General features: G+C 38.3%; 1 protein-coding gene across 1 annotated transcript in view; it reads right to left on the reverse strand.

Moving 5' to 3' along the window:
* Positions 1–8,286, reverse strand: part of LOC149257255 (germin-like protein 1-1) — a 28,690-nt gene extending 20,404 nt beyond the window's left edge. Inside the window, exons 1-2 of the mRNA XM_089367150.1 lie at positions 8,169–8,286; positions 7,899–7,988 (exon numbers count right to left, since the gene is read on the reverse strand). Of these exons, the coding sequence (XP_089223276.1) occupies positions 7,899–7,988; positions 8,169–8,286 (208 nt within the window). The remainder of the gene's footprint in view (positions 1–7,898; positions 7,989–8,168) is intronic.
* Between the last annotated feature and the right edge of the window lie 10,780 nt (positions 8,287–19,066).

The following is a 19,066-nucleotide window of genomic DNA, read 5'->3' on the forward strand; positions in this document are numbered from 1 at the left end:
GGATAATATCAACATACATGGACATAGATATATTAAATAATCTATAGAGTCTTCACTAAATAATAGGGTGATGTTTATGTATATATTTTAAAATAATATAACATAAGTATATGTATCTTTATTATTGGGTGTTAAAAATAATATGGTGATGTCTATGCGATTAAAAACAACATAGTGATATGTTTATTTCTTTTGAAATGACTTCATATATATTTTTATCATTTCAAATACAAAATGCATATCCTTTTGATAATTTCAAATACAAAATAGAACAGCATATCTCTTTTTATCATTTGGAATACAAAATGGAACTCCATATCCTTTTTATCATTTGAAATACTTCACATACTTTTTTTTATATCCTTTTTTATCATTTGAAATACTTCACATCTTTTTTTATGATTTGGAATACAAAATCTAAGTTCACATCGTCCACCAGAGACAAAAATAAATTAAATTTAGAGACGCGGATTGCTTGCTTACTCGAATAGATTACACAATGAATGCAGTAGGTGTTATAATGTGAGTGTGTTTTTTTCACGTAAGCCATATATGTGTTTCGTTTTGTTTGGAAGAGAGGCATGATGCCCTGGTCAATGTATTGAGGTCATGATATATGTTGTGTCAGTTAAACAAAACAGTGAAGAGGAAGCATGGAAATCTCACACTACCAAACAGACACCAGTACGGGTTGATTGATTAATGATAGGACTGTTTCTATAAATACTTTTATTTTGTTTTGTTTCAATGTCAAATATAGATACTTTTATTTTGTTTGCATCAAATGAGATGCACCGTTCAGGGCTCCATGAAGAAGATATTAGGTAGTGTTGTGTCCATTAAACAGAAAGAGAAAGGTGTAGATGAAAATGACTATAACATGATAAAAATCTCAAACATCCATATTGGAATGGTGAGAATTTTTCCTAAAATTTTACTTTATTGCATATAGATCACTATACATGTGAGGGAAAGAGTGGTTTTATCTATTTATTCGGTTAACCGCATAACAGCCAAATGACTGGTGAGTGACTCACTCGTGGCATGAATGAATGAATGAATTAGATGAGTGGGCATCAAGCCAAGAATTTCCTTTGGAGAAGTTGCAAAAGGGAGGCGTCGATCGGGAAAGATTTGGCCAGAAGGGAGGCATCAACCGGGGGAGAGGCTCCAAACAAGGATTGGGCGACCTATTGGGTTCCTGGAAGCTGGCTGCTCAGTGCAGAGACGACCACAACGTTGTTGAAATATTAATTTCAACCGCATTTACTGCAGCGTGGTTTGGCAAAACCACCCAGACTTCCCCGCACCACCATTCGCAAAAGGTTGTTTTCGTCAGAGGGCCTCCGACACAATCCGTTGCTGCCACGCGTCCAGTGTACAACTCCGAAACCACCAACTCCCCGGACGTTAAAAGTCGTTTGGCTTGTGTGAGGTTGGTGTGCGAATTGCGTCCGATCAGGTCAACGGACAAAGATCTTATTCAACCTGCCAGAACATTAGTTTTGTTTTTACCGTCGTTTTTTTTATTTAATGTATTTAATGCACTGTCATAGTCATAGGTAAAAGTTGGTAAACGTTTTTAATTTTATTGTTTTTTAAATTTACGGAAGTATGGGTAAGGTATCGTAAGTGATATGTTTTGGTTTTGAAGTGTTGACTTGAAAACTTGAAAAAAACACATGGGGATGAAGGTGAGTTGCAGCTGCAGCAAATAACAAACCAGGAGAGCACAGCAGTGCGAACAAAAAATTGAAAAACATATGAATTGAAATGCATTGAAAAGAAATGTATGGTGCTAGCGCAAATGTATTTTTTTTTAATTGAATATGTAATGTGAATGATCAGGCGCTTCAATGTAATGAAAATTTCACACAGGGGTGAATGTGAAGGATTTCTTTTACAGCAGTAAATCCATGTAAATTTATTCTACAGCAGTAAATGTAAAAGCTCCTTTTACAGCAGTAAAAGTGTATGAAGATTTTACACAGCAGTGTAAAAATCATTTGTAAAAGAGGCAGAGTATTTATTTTTGGTGAATCCCTCTGAGAGAGAGGAAGAAAATTGTATTAAGCAGTTTATAAATTAATACAAGTTTGTTTTGGCTTAGAAACTCTGTCTTGCTCAAATTTTTTTTGGGGCTTCCCTGTGCAAAAGATCCTGAGGAGAAAAACAGAGCATTGCTCTGTGTTCAGTTAATTTGTGTTTGAAATTACCAGAAATTTCCAACAGTGGTATCAGAGCAGGCTTAGGCTCTTTGAAGGTGTTCAAGAAGCTGAAGGGAGGAGTCTTTTGTTGCAGCAGCAAATCTTCTCCAGCAAAGTGAAGTCTTAGGCAAAAGATTCAGGTATTCCTCAAAGTTTTTTTTTGAGTTATTGTTGAAGAAACAGTCAGTGTTTTAAAATACACAGTCAAGAAATTGAAGCATAGTTGAGGATGCAAGGAATGGCTAGCACAAGCACTAGCATGGGTATGTTTAATACCCAGTTCCCACAGTTTAATGGGAAGATCTATGACTACTGGTCAATAACCATGAGAGCTTTATTTATCTCTCAAGATTTATGGGAATTAGTTGAATCTGGGTTTGAAGAACCAACAGATGAAAATCAATTTAACAACTTAACTCAGGGAGAGAGAGATCTGCTGAAGAGAAATAGGAAGAAGGATGCAAAAGCCATTGTATTGTTGTATCAAGCAGTGGACCAGAGTGTGTTTCCAAGGATAGCAGCAGCTAAGACATCCAATGAAGCATGGCAAACCCTCAAAATAGCCTATCAAGGCATGGAGAAAGTGAAGATAGCAAAACTACAACTGTTGAGGAAAGATTTTGAAAATCTGAGCATGAAGGAGTCATACACCATTGACTCATTTTTCACACATGTAATTGGTCTGGTCACATAGATGAGGACTCATGGAGAAACCCTTGAAGAAAGGAGGATTGTGGAGAAACTGTTGAGGGTCCTACCCTCAAAGTTTGATGCGATTGTCGCCACCATAGAAGAGACAAAGGATCTCTCAAACTTTTCAGTTGATGAGCTTCATGCATCACTGATAACACATGAGCAGAGGTTGAGTAGAAATGAAAACTCATCTCTAGAGCAAGCCTTTAAGACCCATATGTCTTTTGGAAGAGGAAGAGGTCAAGGCAGAGGAAACAAGAGAGGAAGAGGCAGAAGCCAGAATAGAGGTGGAAGGAACAGTCCAGGAAATGCTCAAGGAAGAGGCAACAATCCAAATCAGAACCAAGGCCAAGGCAGCAGCCAACAAAGAGGACAACATCATGCTCAAGGACAAAGGTATGAAAAATCCAATGTCCAATGCTATTATTGTAAAAAATATGGGCATTATGCCAGTGAATGTAGGAAGAAGCAACATGATATGAGTAAAAGACAAAATGAAAATGTCACTAGAGAAAACATCAGCCAAGATAATGTGTTGTTAGCTTGTAACATGGCTAAAACAAACAGTGAGGACATATGGTTTTTAGACTCAGGTTGCAGCAACCATATGACAGGAAACATATCCCTCTTTTCTGCCCTAGATAAAAATATGAAATCAGAAGTCACACTAGGAACTGATAGCAAAATTTATGTTATGGGAAAAGGAGAGGTAAAAATATTTACAAAGCAAGGAGAAAGGAAAACCATAGCAGATTTCTACTATGTCCCTGGAATGAGATGTAACCTCTTGAGTATTGGACAGCTTGTTCAAAGGGGTTATAATGTTTTCTTTGTGAATGATGTGTGCACCATCATGGATATAGCACCCAGAAAACGATGCATTGTTGAAGTGAAGATGACAAGGAACAGGATGTTCCCTCTTAGAATAAGGGCAGATTTGAAAAACAAAGGAGAAATTGCAGCAGTCACCCAAGAGGCTTTCCAAATCGTGCCAAAGGATGAAAATTGGTTGTGGCACTTGAGATTTGGACATTCAACTTTGGAGGCCTTAACTTGTTGAGTAGAAAAGGAATGGTAAGAGGATTACCATTGATAGAGAAACTGGACAGCCTTTGTGAAGGTTGCATTTTGGGGAAACAACATAGAGAAAGTTTTCCATCAGGTAAAAGCATAAGGGCAAAGGCACCCTTAGAGATTGTCCACTCAGACTTATGTGGACCAATACAAAATCCATCATTAGCAGGCAGCCAATATTTCCTAACATTTATTGATTACTTTACAAGAAAAACTTGGGTATATTTTCTTAAAAACAAAAGTGAAGTGTTTGAAAAATTCCGAAATTTCAAAGCACTTGTGGAGAACCAAAGCGGGCTGCATATAAAAGTTTTGAGAACTGACAGAGGAGGTGAGTATATCTCCAAGGAGTTCCTACGGTTTTGTAGAGAAAATGGAATTCACAAACAATTTATAGCTAGGTACACCCCACAGCGAAATGGAGTTGCTGAAAGGAAGAACAGGACCATCATGGATATGGCGAGGAGCATGCTGAAGGCAAAGCATTTGCCAAATGATTATTGGGCTGAAGCTGTAAATTGTGCAGTGTATATTTTGAACAGGTGTCCTACAAAAGCAGTGTTGAACAAAGTGCCAGAAGAAGCATGGAGCGGGAGAAAGCAAGGTGTCACCCACTTGAAAGTTTTTGGATGTGTGGCCTATGCACACATTCTGGATCAGCTAAGGAGGAAGTTGGACAGCAAAGGGGAGAAATGTATTTTCATTGGATACAGTGAGGAATCCAAAGCCTACAGGTTGTATATCCCATCCACCAAGATTTTTTTTTTCAGCAGAGATGCTCAGTTCATTGAAGAGGAAGCTTGGGATGGAAGCATAGAGAAAACAGTGAATGTTAAAAATTGTTTGTCTCATGAAGAAGATGATGAGGAAGTGGCTGAAATACATCCCCAAACAGCAGCGCCAACACAAGGACAGCAAGGAACACCATTGAGGATAAATGAAAGTACTTCTCCAAGCACACCAGAAGGTGGAAATTCAAGTGCATCTTCAAGCACTTGCACACCAAGTGAAAGAGGTAAGAAATTTAGAAATCTAAGTGACATTTATGATGAAGGAATGAATTCCTTATTTGCCTTGTATTGTCATGTTGATGATCCTATTCATTTCGAAGATGCAATTAAAGATAAGAAATGGATAGAAGCTATGGATGAGGAGATGAATGCCATAGAGAGAAACAAAACATGGGATTTGGTAGAGCTACCAAAAGGTAAAGAGGTCATAGGAGTTAAATGGGTTTACAAGACCAAGAGCAATGCTGAAGGCAAAATAGAAAGACATAAGGCAAGGCTGGTTGTCAAAGGGTACAAGCAGCAATATGGGAGAGACTATGAGGAGACTTTCGCACCGGTTGCAAGAATGGAAACCGTGAGAGCAGTGCTGTCCATAGCAGCACAAAACAAATGGAAAGTCTACCAAATGGACGTGAAGTCAGCATTCCTAAATGGAGTGTTAAAGGAAGAGGTTTATGTTGAACAGCCTCTAGGCTATGAGAAGAAAGGTGAAGAGCACAAAGTGTGCAAATTGAAGAAGGATCTTTATGGGCTGAAGCAAGCACCAAGAGCATGGTACAGCAGGATAGATTCCTATCTATTGGATAATGAATTTGACAAGTGCGAAGGAAAACCCACCGTCTACATCAAAGGAAAAGATGGTAAAATTTTAATTGTTGTCTTATATGTTGATGATGTTATTTTCACAGGTAATGATGATCAGCTCATTGAGAATTTTAAATCAGTCATGAAAGAGGAATTTGAAATGACTGACATGGGTTTCTTGAGATACTTCTTAGGCATAGAAGTAGATCAAAATGAAAAAGGAATTTTTATCTCACAAGCTAGATATGTAAATCAAGTGTTGGGAAGATTTAACATGCAAGAATGCAAAGCAGCGATCACTCCCACAGTAATGGGATTAAAACTCAGCAGAGAGGACAACAGCTAGGATTTTGATTCTATTTTGTACAAGAGTATTGTTGGCAGCCTTATGTATTTAACAGCTACTAGGCCTGACATTATGTTTGCTGTTAGTTTAATTTCCAGATTCATGGAGAGGCCAAAGGAGGCACATTGGCAGGTAACAAAAAGAATTTTAAGGTATGTCAAAGGTACCAAAATGTTTGGCATTTTATATACTGTCTCAGAACATTCAGATTTGGTTGGATACACTGATAGTGATTGGGCTGGAAGTGTAGATGATCGGAAAAGCACTTCCGGTTATGTTTTTCACATGGGTTCAAGAGACATTTCATGGGTTTCTAAGAAGCAGTCCATTGTAGCATTGTCTACGGCAGAGGCTGAATATGTGGCAGCTACAGCAGCAGCATGTCAAGCAGTTTGGATGCGAAGAATGTTGAGGAGTTTAGGCCAAGAGCAGGCAAAAGCAACAGTGATTTTTTGTGACAATAGCTCAGCTATTGCATTGTCAAAGAATTCAGTGTTTCATAAGAGAACGAAACACATTGATACAAGGTTTCACTACATCACAGAATTGGTGAACAATGGAGAAATTATCTTAGAACATTGCAGGACTCAAGAAAAGGTAGCAAACATTTTGACAAAGCCATTGGATCATAAAAGTTTTGAATTTTTGAGAAAATGTTTGCGTATGACTGATAAACCAGCAGTTGAAATTAAAGGGGAGTGTTGAAATATTAATTTCAACCGCATTTACTGCAGCGTGGTTTGGCAAAACCACCTAGAATTCCCCGCACCACTATTCGCAAAAGGTTGTTTTCGTCAGAGGGACTCCAACACAATCCGTTGCTGCCACGCGTCCAGTGTACAACTCCGAAACCACCAACTCCCCGGACGTTAAAAGTCGTTTGGCTTGTGTGAGGTTGGTGTGCGAATTGCGTCCGATCAGGTCAACGGACAAAGATCTTATTCAACCTGCCAGAACATTAGTTTTGTTTTTACCGTCGTTTTTTTTATTTAATGTATTTAATGCACTGTCATAGTCATAGGTAAAAGTTGGTAAACGTTTTTAATTTTTATTTTTTTTTTAATTTACGGAAGTATGGGTAAGGTATCGTAAGTGATATGTTTTGGTTTTGAAGTGTTGACTTAAAAAACTTGAAAAAAACCACATGGGGATGAAGGTGAGTTGCAGCTGCAACAAATAACAAACCAGGAGAGCACAGCAGTGCGAACAAAAAATTGAAAAGAATATGCATTGAAATGCATTGAAAAGAAATGTATGGTGCTAGCCCAAATGTATTTTTCTTTAATTGAATATGTAATGTGAATGATCAGGAGCTTCAATGTAATGAAAATTTCACACAGGGGTGAATGTGAAGGATTTCTTTTACAGCAGTAAATCCATGTAAATTTATTCTACAACAGTAAATGTAAAAGCTCCTTTTACAGCAGTAAAAGTGTATGAAGATTTTACACAGCAGTGTAAAAATCATTTGTAAAAGAGGCAGAGTATTTATTTTTGGTGAATCCCTCTGAGAGAGAGGAAGAAAATTGTATTAAGCAATTTATAAATTAATACAAGTTTGTTTTGGCTTAGAAACTCTGTCTTGCTCAAATTTATTTTGGGGCTTCCCTGTGCAAAAGATCCTGAGGAGAAAAACAGAGCATTGCTCTGTGTTCAGTTAATTTGTGTTTGAAATTACCAGAAATTTCCAACAAGCGTTGCCATAGCCCACGTTCTATTGGAAGTGCACCAGACATTTTGGGAACACGAACACGTCTCCCTTCTCAAGCGTTTTGTTGAACAATTTATTGGCAGTGGTGATAAAGCCGAATGAGAGAGTACCCTCCATGACCACCAAGATATCTGTGGCCTGCGGATGAGTGTGAGGGAGATTAAGGCCGAGAGGAGCAGCGAAATCAATCCGAGCCAAGGAGATTCCCAAGGTGTTTAAGCTTGGTATCTGCATTACATTGGCTGGAGTGACGTTGGATCCCATCATCTTACCTGTATCCCCTGCAATATCTAGGCCCCTGAACATGAAGTCATCTGCAGTAACCATGCTTGCATCCGTACACGGGAACCCGTTCACATTAACTGCAATTATAGTCAAATAAACATATATATATATATATATGATCAGATTCACATCACATGAAACGAATCGAAACCCTAATCGCATGATCATATTATATTGTTATTCACATCGTATGAAACAAAACGAAACCCTGATTAGCAAACACATGATCAAGGCCTCAAACTCAAAGTCTTACATACCTCTGCTCGTCTTGTCAGCCACGCAAATGTCTTGTAAAGGATCTGCATCACTTGCACGCACAATAACAATATTATGCGCCACTAGTACTAGAAGCGCTAGCACTAGAAAGGATTTCATGACTGGACTGCAGCTAACTCAGGCAACTATCCTTCGGTTCTATTCGATTCGAGTAGATGCTCTCTCTTATCTGATCAGATCCTTAGATGATATGATAGATGGAGTTTGGTGAAATATGAAGAGCATTCTTCCTTTTTATAACAACACAAACGCCAACGCCAACGCCAAGTTCTTGAGCTAAATTTGCTTGCTTGATGGACTCCGTCTTCTACTTGGACGCGGTTGTCTGTTCAGAAATTAAAATTGAAAATGACGCAGTCATTAGCTACCCAATCCGGTCTGCCACATATGACCGCGTCCTCATTGATACTGATTCTGGTTGCGTCTCAACCAAGATTGGTTGAAGGGATATATGTTTTAGATGCTGTCAACAATTTCGTGTTTCTTCGAGCAGACTTGGTCACTCTGTCTACTCGTCTCTGTTTTTCATTTATTTGTTAAACAGAATAGAATAGTATTTCGTTAGAAATATTTCTTTTAAATAAATTATATATAAACATTGCAGCAAGTCCTCCACCAGGGGAAAAAAGCAATATTTATCAATCGATGTGATGTTTAACATACTATTATGTATTTATCACGCGCATCTAGTGGCCCAAACAATCTCCATCTTCCCATCTCCAAACATAACATATATCGGTATGAAGAGCCGTTCAAACTTTGTTCAATAAGATAAAAACAACCACGGTTTACGCAAATTACCCTAATCCTTACTTTGAAAAACAACAACTTCATTTCGGGGCTTGTGGTTTCTATGGATATTTTGTCATCTTTAAATTTAAATTGTTTCCGTGATAAAAAAATAATTTGCAAATTTATCTTTCGTATTCACATTTCAATTTTGTTTTACTTTAAGTTTATTTAAAATTTTCATGTTTTTTAGAGTTAATTTGTAAAATTTAAATTAATATTTTTGTGATAAAATATGTGTGTTAGGCAGATAATTTGATTTAAAACAATTGGGAATCACTTTCCCAATTGTTGCATAGATGATGTACATCCGCAATCACCTCCATTAAAGACCCAATACCATCTTCTTCATCTACGCCTCATTCGCAAATGTGGAATGCTCGCAAATGCATCTTTAGGGAGATAATGAAGCATGTATTACACATTCTCTACTCCCTTCTCTACTAAATGTCGAACTTCTCTCTTTTCTCAGATAGGTTTAATGGGTTTGTCATCCCCATTTCCTCTTGTAGAATAAAGCCCAAGAGCAATTTATCAATGGTATAACGAGTATCTGCGATGTTGCAGAGTTAATTTGTGAGGCCCATGAGAGAGACCTCAAATAGTCTCTTCTTGAGTTTCCTGTCAGGAGAACCCCACCACAATTTTCATGCATAGCTTATGCCCATACTCTTACGACAATCCCTGATTAATTAACTTTTCCTTCCCATATGTTGGGTTGCGCATAAATTAAGTTTGCTTGAAACCATGTGTGATTTTGGTTTTACTATATTTTTCTTTCTTTTCTGCACGGAAGTTACTCGCTCAGTTCTCCCAATTATTTTTCTTTATTTATGACTCGCTGTATCAATGGGATCCCAATTTACATTTACTACAGAAATAAAGGTGTGGTGATTTACTTCGGGTTTATGGAGATAGTGTAATCCTTCATCAATTCTCCCTATTCTAAGCTACCCACACATCAAAAAAACTGTAAATATCATGTTCAGTTTAAGGCTATCAAGCAAAAACATAGATTATACTTGGAACATAATTATAAGCAAAGCTCAAAGGACTGAAACTAACTGCTAAGATAATATAATTTTAATAATGTCTATAAATGGCCAATTTCATTGGAACCCAAAAGGACAATCCATTAGTGACATACATAAGGAGTGCGAAAGCATCTCCTATAATCTAAGGATAGGAAAGAGGGAGTCTGTCGTAGGTGAATAGCTAGAGGTTGTCTTTTGTTGAGTCCTTCCCTTAAATGAGAGGGTCTTATAGATCTTGGCCAAAGACATTCATTTTCTGAAAGGAGGAAACACCATATCTATGACAAGGTTAAATTCATTGGGAGGGGAAATTTCCTCATTTGAGCTTTAATTACACAAACACCTAACTATCTTTGTGCCATCAAATATACTGTTAGGATGTAATCGTTTTTTGCTCTCCTCGTATTAGAGTTATGAGGTATGAATGATACATATGTCGACAATCCATAGTTGTGTTATTCTTCTCCCAAAACATTCATCATTTATGGCTGATCCCTATCTGAACTTCTCCAAAAGTACTTTCTCCAGACATTCTTTCCAACTTTTTTGACACATCATCATGATTCCTATGTCATGTCAATTGTGTCCCACATCTTCTTCTTCATTGCAATGTTTTCTAGCCAATCCAACATCCGGTTGGGTTCTCCTCTAACATGAACAACTTCAATACTCTGAAATGATTTCTTTTACTTCCAGCACCATTCCACACAACATGTGATTTTCCCAATAAATGCTTACAACGTGTTCATTCATGAAATTTTTTAGGAGCTTCGAGTTTCCTTTTGTGATAACTTTGGAATATTTCATTTTATTTAACACATTTTATTCTTTTGATTAGCGCTTGCCTCTCATCCTTATAGTTTGACACTTGCAAAAATCTCCCAACAATTTAATGATTTATCTTTGATAAATCCACCCATGCTATATATTCCTAGATTTCCTTTAAAATCCCCTTCGATATTAACTTTTACGAATACCGAGGGTAATGATTTCTACCGCTGCTCTTATTATTAAAATATTGCTTTTCCTATTTTCTTCTAAATAGAGATTTCTTTTCCGAGGAAAATTTTCAAATAAGCTAGGATTATGGCCAAGGAGATTTTCTTATTAGATTTGGATGTCTCTACTATCACTTTCTTGACCTAAAACCAAATATCTCATGGGCATAGATTTTAATCTTCAAACATCCCACCATTTATATCTTTTCAACTGAATGAGATTACAAATCCTCGGATGATTTTTCAAGGAAAAACTGTTTTCAAAATGGGAGATTTTGAGGGAGGTTTCCCTCATTTTCTTTGAGAGATACTTCACCTGATTAGTCCTTGAAAACCCTTTTTTTTTCACCAGTCTCAATAAAGTACCATACTTTATTGATCATTTCGCATTTCAACAGTAGGTGTTGGCTGATTTTAACATCTCTCATGGATTGTTTCAGCTTGTTGGCCCAATATCCCCCCTCATTTTCAGAGCTTTTCTACTAGGATGTTTTCTATTTATAACCAAAGATAAGTTGGGTTATCCTAGAAGGTATTCCAAATGCTGGGAATGAATTTTTTTTTTTTCTGAAGTTTTTATTTATTGGAGATCTCTTGATTCAAGATTGGTTTGTAATACTCTCAGATGTTATGACTCTTCGCCCCATCCTTGTTTCATCTAAGTGAATCACTATATTCCTTTATAAAAATTCTTCTACAATATAAGTTTTTAACCAAAATTATCTTTTCCTCCTCACTAGCCGCAATAGTCTACTCTCTAGTCTTCTTCCATTCATGAAAAGGGACCAATAATCTATGGCATATTTCCAATGGATTTCATTCATCCTGTACTGATTATTGCTTCCTTGATTCTTGATGATCCTTCGGTTTCTTTAAATGGTGTTTTCCCATTATAATCTTTATCCAAAATGACACCTCCTCTCCTTCTCCAATCTTCTAAGACAATTTATCTGTTATGCACCAAAATCCTTTGACAATGTTGTTCCCGATTGAAGATCCCTTCGGAAGTTCTTATCTTGCAGAATTGTTAGAAAATTATATATTACGGAGCAATGGAACACATAAAATATTGCAGAAATATAAACACAGAGAACGCATAAAACAAGAGAGACACAGATATATGTGGTTCACCCAGTCTGGGCTACGTCCACCCCGAACAGCCAGTCCTTCCTTTCTATTATCCAGCAAAATGAAGAGACACAACGTACAGCAAATCCGATGTAATATCCTCTGTTTTCTCTCACAGTCTCACCTCTCAGTTTCTCGCTCACAGAATACACATCTATATCTCAGCCTCCAATACAATGCCCTCATACAAAGAGAGGGGTTTCCTTCTAGGGCAAAAAACCCTAAACTAAACATAAGTTCTACCGTCAGATCATCTGCCTAATGAACGGCCCAGATTGAATAGAAATTACTATACTTTTACAAGGCAATTTTACAACTATTTTTAGCTTCGGGGGCGCTGCCCCTTAACCCCCGCCGAGGGACCGCTGGCCCTCGGACCCCCAGCCGGGGGGGACAAGTCCCCCCCGCACCCCCCCGTGTGGAGGGGTGTACAAATTTCCTGGGGTATACATCCGGCTGAAACAAAGACCTCCGAACAATCATGCTCCACACACAACAAGAATCTCATAAGTACTTTTTTTAAAAGATGTTTTCCTTGCATTATCATATTCCACAAAGTATTTGATCCAGATGGGATCCTCGAGAAGAGGTTGGTTGTTGGAGCCTTGGTTCCTAGAACACTTATTTTACCCCATCCTCTTTCTTTGGTTTTGAGATATTTAGCATGGGTAGTAGATACCAATCCTTCTTTTGTTACATCCCACATAAATTTTTTTGGCACATTAATTTTACTATTTAGAGATTACTCTGAAATTTGAATGGTGCATTGATAGCAATGCTCTATTAGAGAGGAATGACCATTGTCACTCTTTGAATAATTTTTTTTTACCTGCGAGAAAATGTCTTGTTGTACCATACTTTCTTTTATTGATTTTCTGGTAATGAAGCTTATTGAAGGACAAAATTAGGGTAGTAGGGTCGTTAACATATGTTTTGGACCTAAATTTGTAATGTGAAGGATTGGGTTTATAAACCATTTTTTATTGTTGGAATGGTATCATGTGCCTGAGTTATTGATGAAATTGAACGCTGGTTACTTTCGTTATTGGAATTAACATTATTCTTATTTGTAAGATTTGAAAATAGTTCCGTGATCCTAGAATAATGCAATTTTTTTCTTGTACTATATCAAGCCCTAGGGAAATTTTAACGTAGGTGATATAACAATGATAACATTTAATTAAGAGGATCAATCCCTCTACGTACCTCGATGTTAGTGGCAGTGATCATTGAAATCATCTATCACGACCCTAGTATAAATGTACCCGTCACTCAAATATAATCTCGATTGGCCATGCTAAGCTTTATCTATCTTATTTTAATGCTTTAGAGGGTGACATTGACGATGAAGATCCTAATATAGGCAATGATTTTGATGATATGTAGTATTAGTTATTTGTTGTAGCATGATTATTTTTGGACTCTATAGGCCATTTAGGGCCTCTTTGTTGATGTATTGTTGGCTTTATTTTAATGTCATGCGGAAAGAGTCAATTTTGCGGACAAAACCGACCTCCCTAGAAGCTAAGGCTTTCTAGTGACAAACAAGACAATCAAGCACTATCTTTCCCTAAATATGCATTTAAAATAAAAGCAACCAGGTGTTCAAGTCTTACCTTTAGTCCAACGTTGTTTGTAGCAGCCAAGCCTCTCTGATCCAGATGAGCTCCTCCTTCTCCTTGAAGCCTGCATTCACTAACAAGCAAACGATTACATAGCACCTGAATAACTCATATAATAAAACATATTCATCATAAAGACCAAGGAGTTTATGAAACAAATTATATATAACAACTTGTTGAGAGAAATGAACTTAATTGTATTAATTGGAAACAAAAGAAACCATTACAACCAGTGCCTTGGTGTTGTGCAGGTCCCTCCCAGGGTCCAGCAAGAGTTCTCCTTTACTTTTGTCAGCTCACCCACTTCCAAATGAAGCTAAGAAAGGATTGGAATCTCTCCTCTCAAGCTCTATAAGGGAGTCCCTATTTCAGCAGCATCTACCCTTAGGAATGTTCAGCTTTCAACCTCCCCTCCCTCTGGCCTAATGCCTGTATTTATAATGCTTTGGAGGAAGTTAATCAGGTCCACCATGAATGGGATAAGCCCCTCTTTCAAAGGGATAGCTCCCCTCTTCATGGGATAAGTTCCTCTTTCATTGGGATGCATGAACCATCTGGAGGCGCTCAATCCACGTCAAACCATATTCTAGAATGCTCTAGATTCGACCACAAGTAACTTTTTTGAAGTAAAACTTGCGGCTTTTGACCTTTACAGGAGTACGCACCCACCCCTTTACAGACAGAGCATACAAGTACACAGGTACTATGAACTTGAGGTGCGTACACGCAGGTAAGGGTAAGAGAAACTGTGTAACCAGAGTTATATTGACTTTTTAAAGACTTTCTCTCTTTCTTGGAGTTTGACATGAGGAGCAGAGGTATAAGACTTGCCAAGGAGGACAGTATGACAATTGATGGAGCCATACTGACTGCAAATAGTCATGGTGACAAATTTTAGTGTAACAGATTGCCCCCTAAAGTGCGAAGCCTGTAGTAGATTAGGGTTTCATATCATCTAGGAAGGGTGAAGTACTTTATCATTTCAAGGATTATCTTGTGGAGAGCCCGGTCGGAACCTACAAATATTCAACACAAAATACATATATGAGATCATATCATCGCTGAGGTAGGCATTCCCATACTCAGATCAAAAACTTAACTAACAAACTAACTACTGCTCTGATATAGGAATGATTTTGCAGTACATCATAATCATAGACACATGTAGACACAGTATGGACGCAGCCATCTGTTTATAATTAGTCTACTATATAATGAATACAAAACTCCTCGCAGCCTGGATGGCGGAAACTAGATCTAGGGTCTTCATTTCTATTTCCCGAAATAGTACGATTCTATCCATGCGAATAAATGAGTTGATGTCGAACATGGTAGAAACCACTTGATTACCAGTCAATGATGTAAACTGTTAACAAGTGTGAGAGAGACCACCAGTGATGTCAATGGTTCTCAAAGTACCCAGTACAATCCATGATATGTGAATGAATGTGTTGATGTCGAACATGTCACAGAATCCTTCGATCAAAAGTCAATGATGTAAACTGTCATCAAAGGCGAGAAACCTGCCATTGATGCATGCAAATTTCAAGGTACTGACGATTTCTAGATCATCTGTCTAGATAATGTGCTGATGTCGATAGAAAGCGATCCATTGCAGGCAAGCCCACAACACGAAATCATAAATCAAGTTGAAGAAATGTAGCTGTAAGGACTGACTCAAGGATGGTCAAGATGGATGACAGGTATTTTGCAGATGAATGGTTTATTTGCAGTGACCTCTTGAACACATAACGACACAACAGATGGCTTGGTGACAATTGACCCAAAGTTAATACCCAGAAACCGGCTGAAGATTTTCAATGTGGTTTGATCAACTGTTAGGCAAAGGATTTCCCAACCCAGGTGAATGAAAAGTGTCGTGTTCAAGAGTGGTGATAAGGTTTTTCCGAGACAAAGGATAACAAATAGGCTCATTTTTCTCTCTTTTCCCCCACCATTTAGGGCAAGTACCTCTTTATTTTTTTACAAGCTTGAGGAGGATAACATTTGCTTGATTATAAGCTCATCCTTTGGATGAGTCCAACTTAGTTTAGATTCGAACCCTAAGAAGGAGTGGTCCATTCCTGTTTGTAATCAAACAGGTCCTTTACTGTGAAATTTTAACGAGTCCAGTATAGGAGAAACTCGGCGTTTTTCAATTTTAGAGAGTCTAAAAAAACTTAAGAAGACTCCAGGGTTGACCTTTTTCGTAAATTTGTGTCTCCCAAGCCCGAAAAAGTATAAAATAATACTTGAGAGAACCGCTTGATCTTTACGACCAAGGAGTACTTTCATGATTAGTGTCTCTGATCTGAAAAGTAAAAAGCGATCAAGGACATGTCGTTTTATTTCCAATATCGAATTTGAAACGACAAAAATTCGGCAATCTTTTCGTGTTTTTACGGTCAGAAAAGGGTTGTAAGAGGACCATCTTTTAATTCCGTTTTAACGAGTGTAAAAGAAACGCTCGGCAATCTTTTCATGTTTTAGGAGTCAGAAAAGGGCTTAAAGATGACTCTGATGTTTTTGTTTGTAAAAAATGACAATTTTCCCTGAAAATCCCTTATCCTGCACAAAAACCAACACATTACTCATACCTGTTGAAGATAGATAAAAATACTTTGAAAAATACCTTTTCATGGTGAAAAATAAAGAAATTTACCATTTATTTACCCAAAAAACCTATAAAAAGGGCTTTTACCAATTCATTTTTACCATTTTACTGTTGAGGAGAGAAAAAGGGCTTTTGGCAAGAAACTTCTCGTGGACATTGCGGAGAATCCGACCGTCGAAATCGAACGCCGTCTCTTCCAGGTAATTTTGAACATCCTCCTCTTCAATTTCATCCGTTTAGAATTCTTTTTTAGGCCCCAGATTTCATTTTTTAGAGGTTTTGGGGTTTCAAAAACCGCCTCTCGGCGTACGCAGGCATCACACTAGGGACCCGCGTGCCCCGAAATTTTTTCAATTAGAAAAATGTCAGGAGTACGCACCTTGCCTTAAGGGAACCTGCGTACCCACGCTCTGTTCCTAAAGGCGGGGTGCGTACTCCGCGCAACAAGTTTTTAAACCCCAAATTCTCCAAAATGGACCAAAAACTTTTGATTTTATGGAATCTAATGGATGTTTTCTGGTGTGTAGATTGTTCACCATGCCTGATTGGCACGAGAGAGAGCACGAAGATGTTGATTTGGCCGCCATTAATCATCAATCGTCAATTGATGCTTTGAAGGCATGCGGCCTTTATAAATACTGGGCCATACCTGGCATGAGGGCCCAAGTGAGATTTCTAGAGTGGCTGGTAGAAAGACGGAACGTTCAGGACCAGTGTTTTTATATTGGAGGGCACCAGCTCGAGATGGAGCCCGCAGATATCTACTTTCTCACTGGTTTGCCCAAGAGAGGCGAACACTTGACTCTATTCGGGACTAGGCCGGGTGGCCAGTCCATCGCCAGTCTCCGATTAGAGTGGTGTAACACTCAGACTCAGGAGAAGGGGATAGAGATCAAAACTATATCCCGTCCTGAACTTATGGTGATTGCCTTTACAGTTACCAGACTTTGCGGGGCTGCCGCTTTACACATTTCCACTGGATCCCAGATGCGGATGGTGATTGATTGCTATCGAGGTACCATTTTCAATTGGTGTGATGCTGTGTTCGCCAATATCAAAGGCCAACTGACTAGAGCCAGAAACGGACAGCTAAAGACTTTTGGTTATGGGCCTTTAGTTGTGAGTTTTGGCTTAGAGAGGGTTCCGATGTTGATCCCGCAGCAGCTCACTGTTGGTGTTGGGCTTCCTCGAGAGCCCAAATTGATGCGATGGGTTGTAGTTATGGCCCGTCATCCTGACGAGGGGACGGAGGTTGTTCAATTTATTCCGGAGTACTTTCACTGGTTAGAGGACCAGGTCTTTTCTATACAAGATTTTCCTTATGCCAGAGTTGATTTTCGTGGAGATCCGGACATGGTTCTTCCACCGGGAGAACAATGGATGATACAGATAACTTCATTTTCCACAAGTTTTTAAACTATCTATTTTTTGTTTGTTTTTATATCGTCTGAAAACTGATAGTAATAATTTTCAAAAATGCAGATGTAGGCCCATGTCGTCTAACCAATCTCCGGCCTTTCGAGAGGAGACTACCAGTTGCAGCGGTACCGGCCCCACAGGACGAGGCCACAGAGACTTTAGTTGAGTTGGAACATGACCTAGAGCGTCTTACAGCAGATATACCAGAGACTACCATAGATGATATTCCTATCAGGCTTCAGCGCTATGTAGTCGGGGTCCTAAGACCTTTTAGGAGGTTCTTGTGTAGGGTGGCCCATGCAGTGGTGTCATATAGAGATCATCACCAGTGATTGGATGGTCATCCTTGTAGACACATGTGACATTTTGGTTTTTTGTACTTATCATTTTTGCCGATCATAAGGTGTTTTTCAACCTATGATCGAAGACGATGTATTTTTTGGCACACTCCTATCTATATATATCATTATTACCGGCTTATCTTGTTAAACATGTGTGATGAAATGTTTTTAAATTTACATGTATGATTATTGCAAATGTCTATTTAACATTCGAGAAGCAATTGCATCTGCTAATGTATTTAAAGACCTTGGAATATGTTGATATTCGATGTAATCAAACTCACGTTCCAAGAGACGCACTCTCAAAAATAACCTTAATAACACTGGATTTCTAATGGCATACACTCTATTAAGCTGTAACACAACGAGTTCAGAATCTAACCTCACTATCAAACTCTGAATCCCAAATGAAATAGATTCAGACAATAACTCAATCACTACACTGTATTCGGCAATGTTGTTTGTTGTTTGACCGAGGCTCACCCCATGCATAGAAACTAACTCTTCAGAGGGCGAATAGATAACCCAAGCAACGGAAGAGATATTCCGTGTACTACGACAAGCACCATCAGCAAATCCAATGTATGTTTGGAGAGGCATCGACATCTGCAATATCAAGAGTAAAACCAAGATAAGCCAGAATAACGACGAAAACACACTCTTTAAGCTAAGCACATTGTCTAAACTAACAAACACACCAGCTAGAAAGAAAAACTAACCTAACTAAAAATTCTCCATACCCATCATTTAAGCATAATACCTCTTCAAGTAAATACCATTTCTGGGTTTACCCAAAGAGTCCCCGTCAAAGTCTACCAACTCATAGGCCCCTTTTGCCAGCTTTCGCTTGACAATATAGGGCCCATGCCACACAGTAACGAATTTTCCAGCACCTAATTTATCATTAGCTTGATCATATAATAACACTAGGTCT

This window comes from Pinus tabuliformis, chromosome 6 (assembly GCF_031772625.1).
Source record: "Pinus tabuliformis cultivar Carrire ecotype Pingquan chromosome 6, CPIR1, whole genome shotgun sequence".
In the NCBI taxonomy this organism is placed as follows: domain Eukaryota; kingdom Viridiplantae; phylum Streptophyta; class Pinopsida; order Pinales; family Pinaceae; genus Pinus; species Pinus tabuliformis.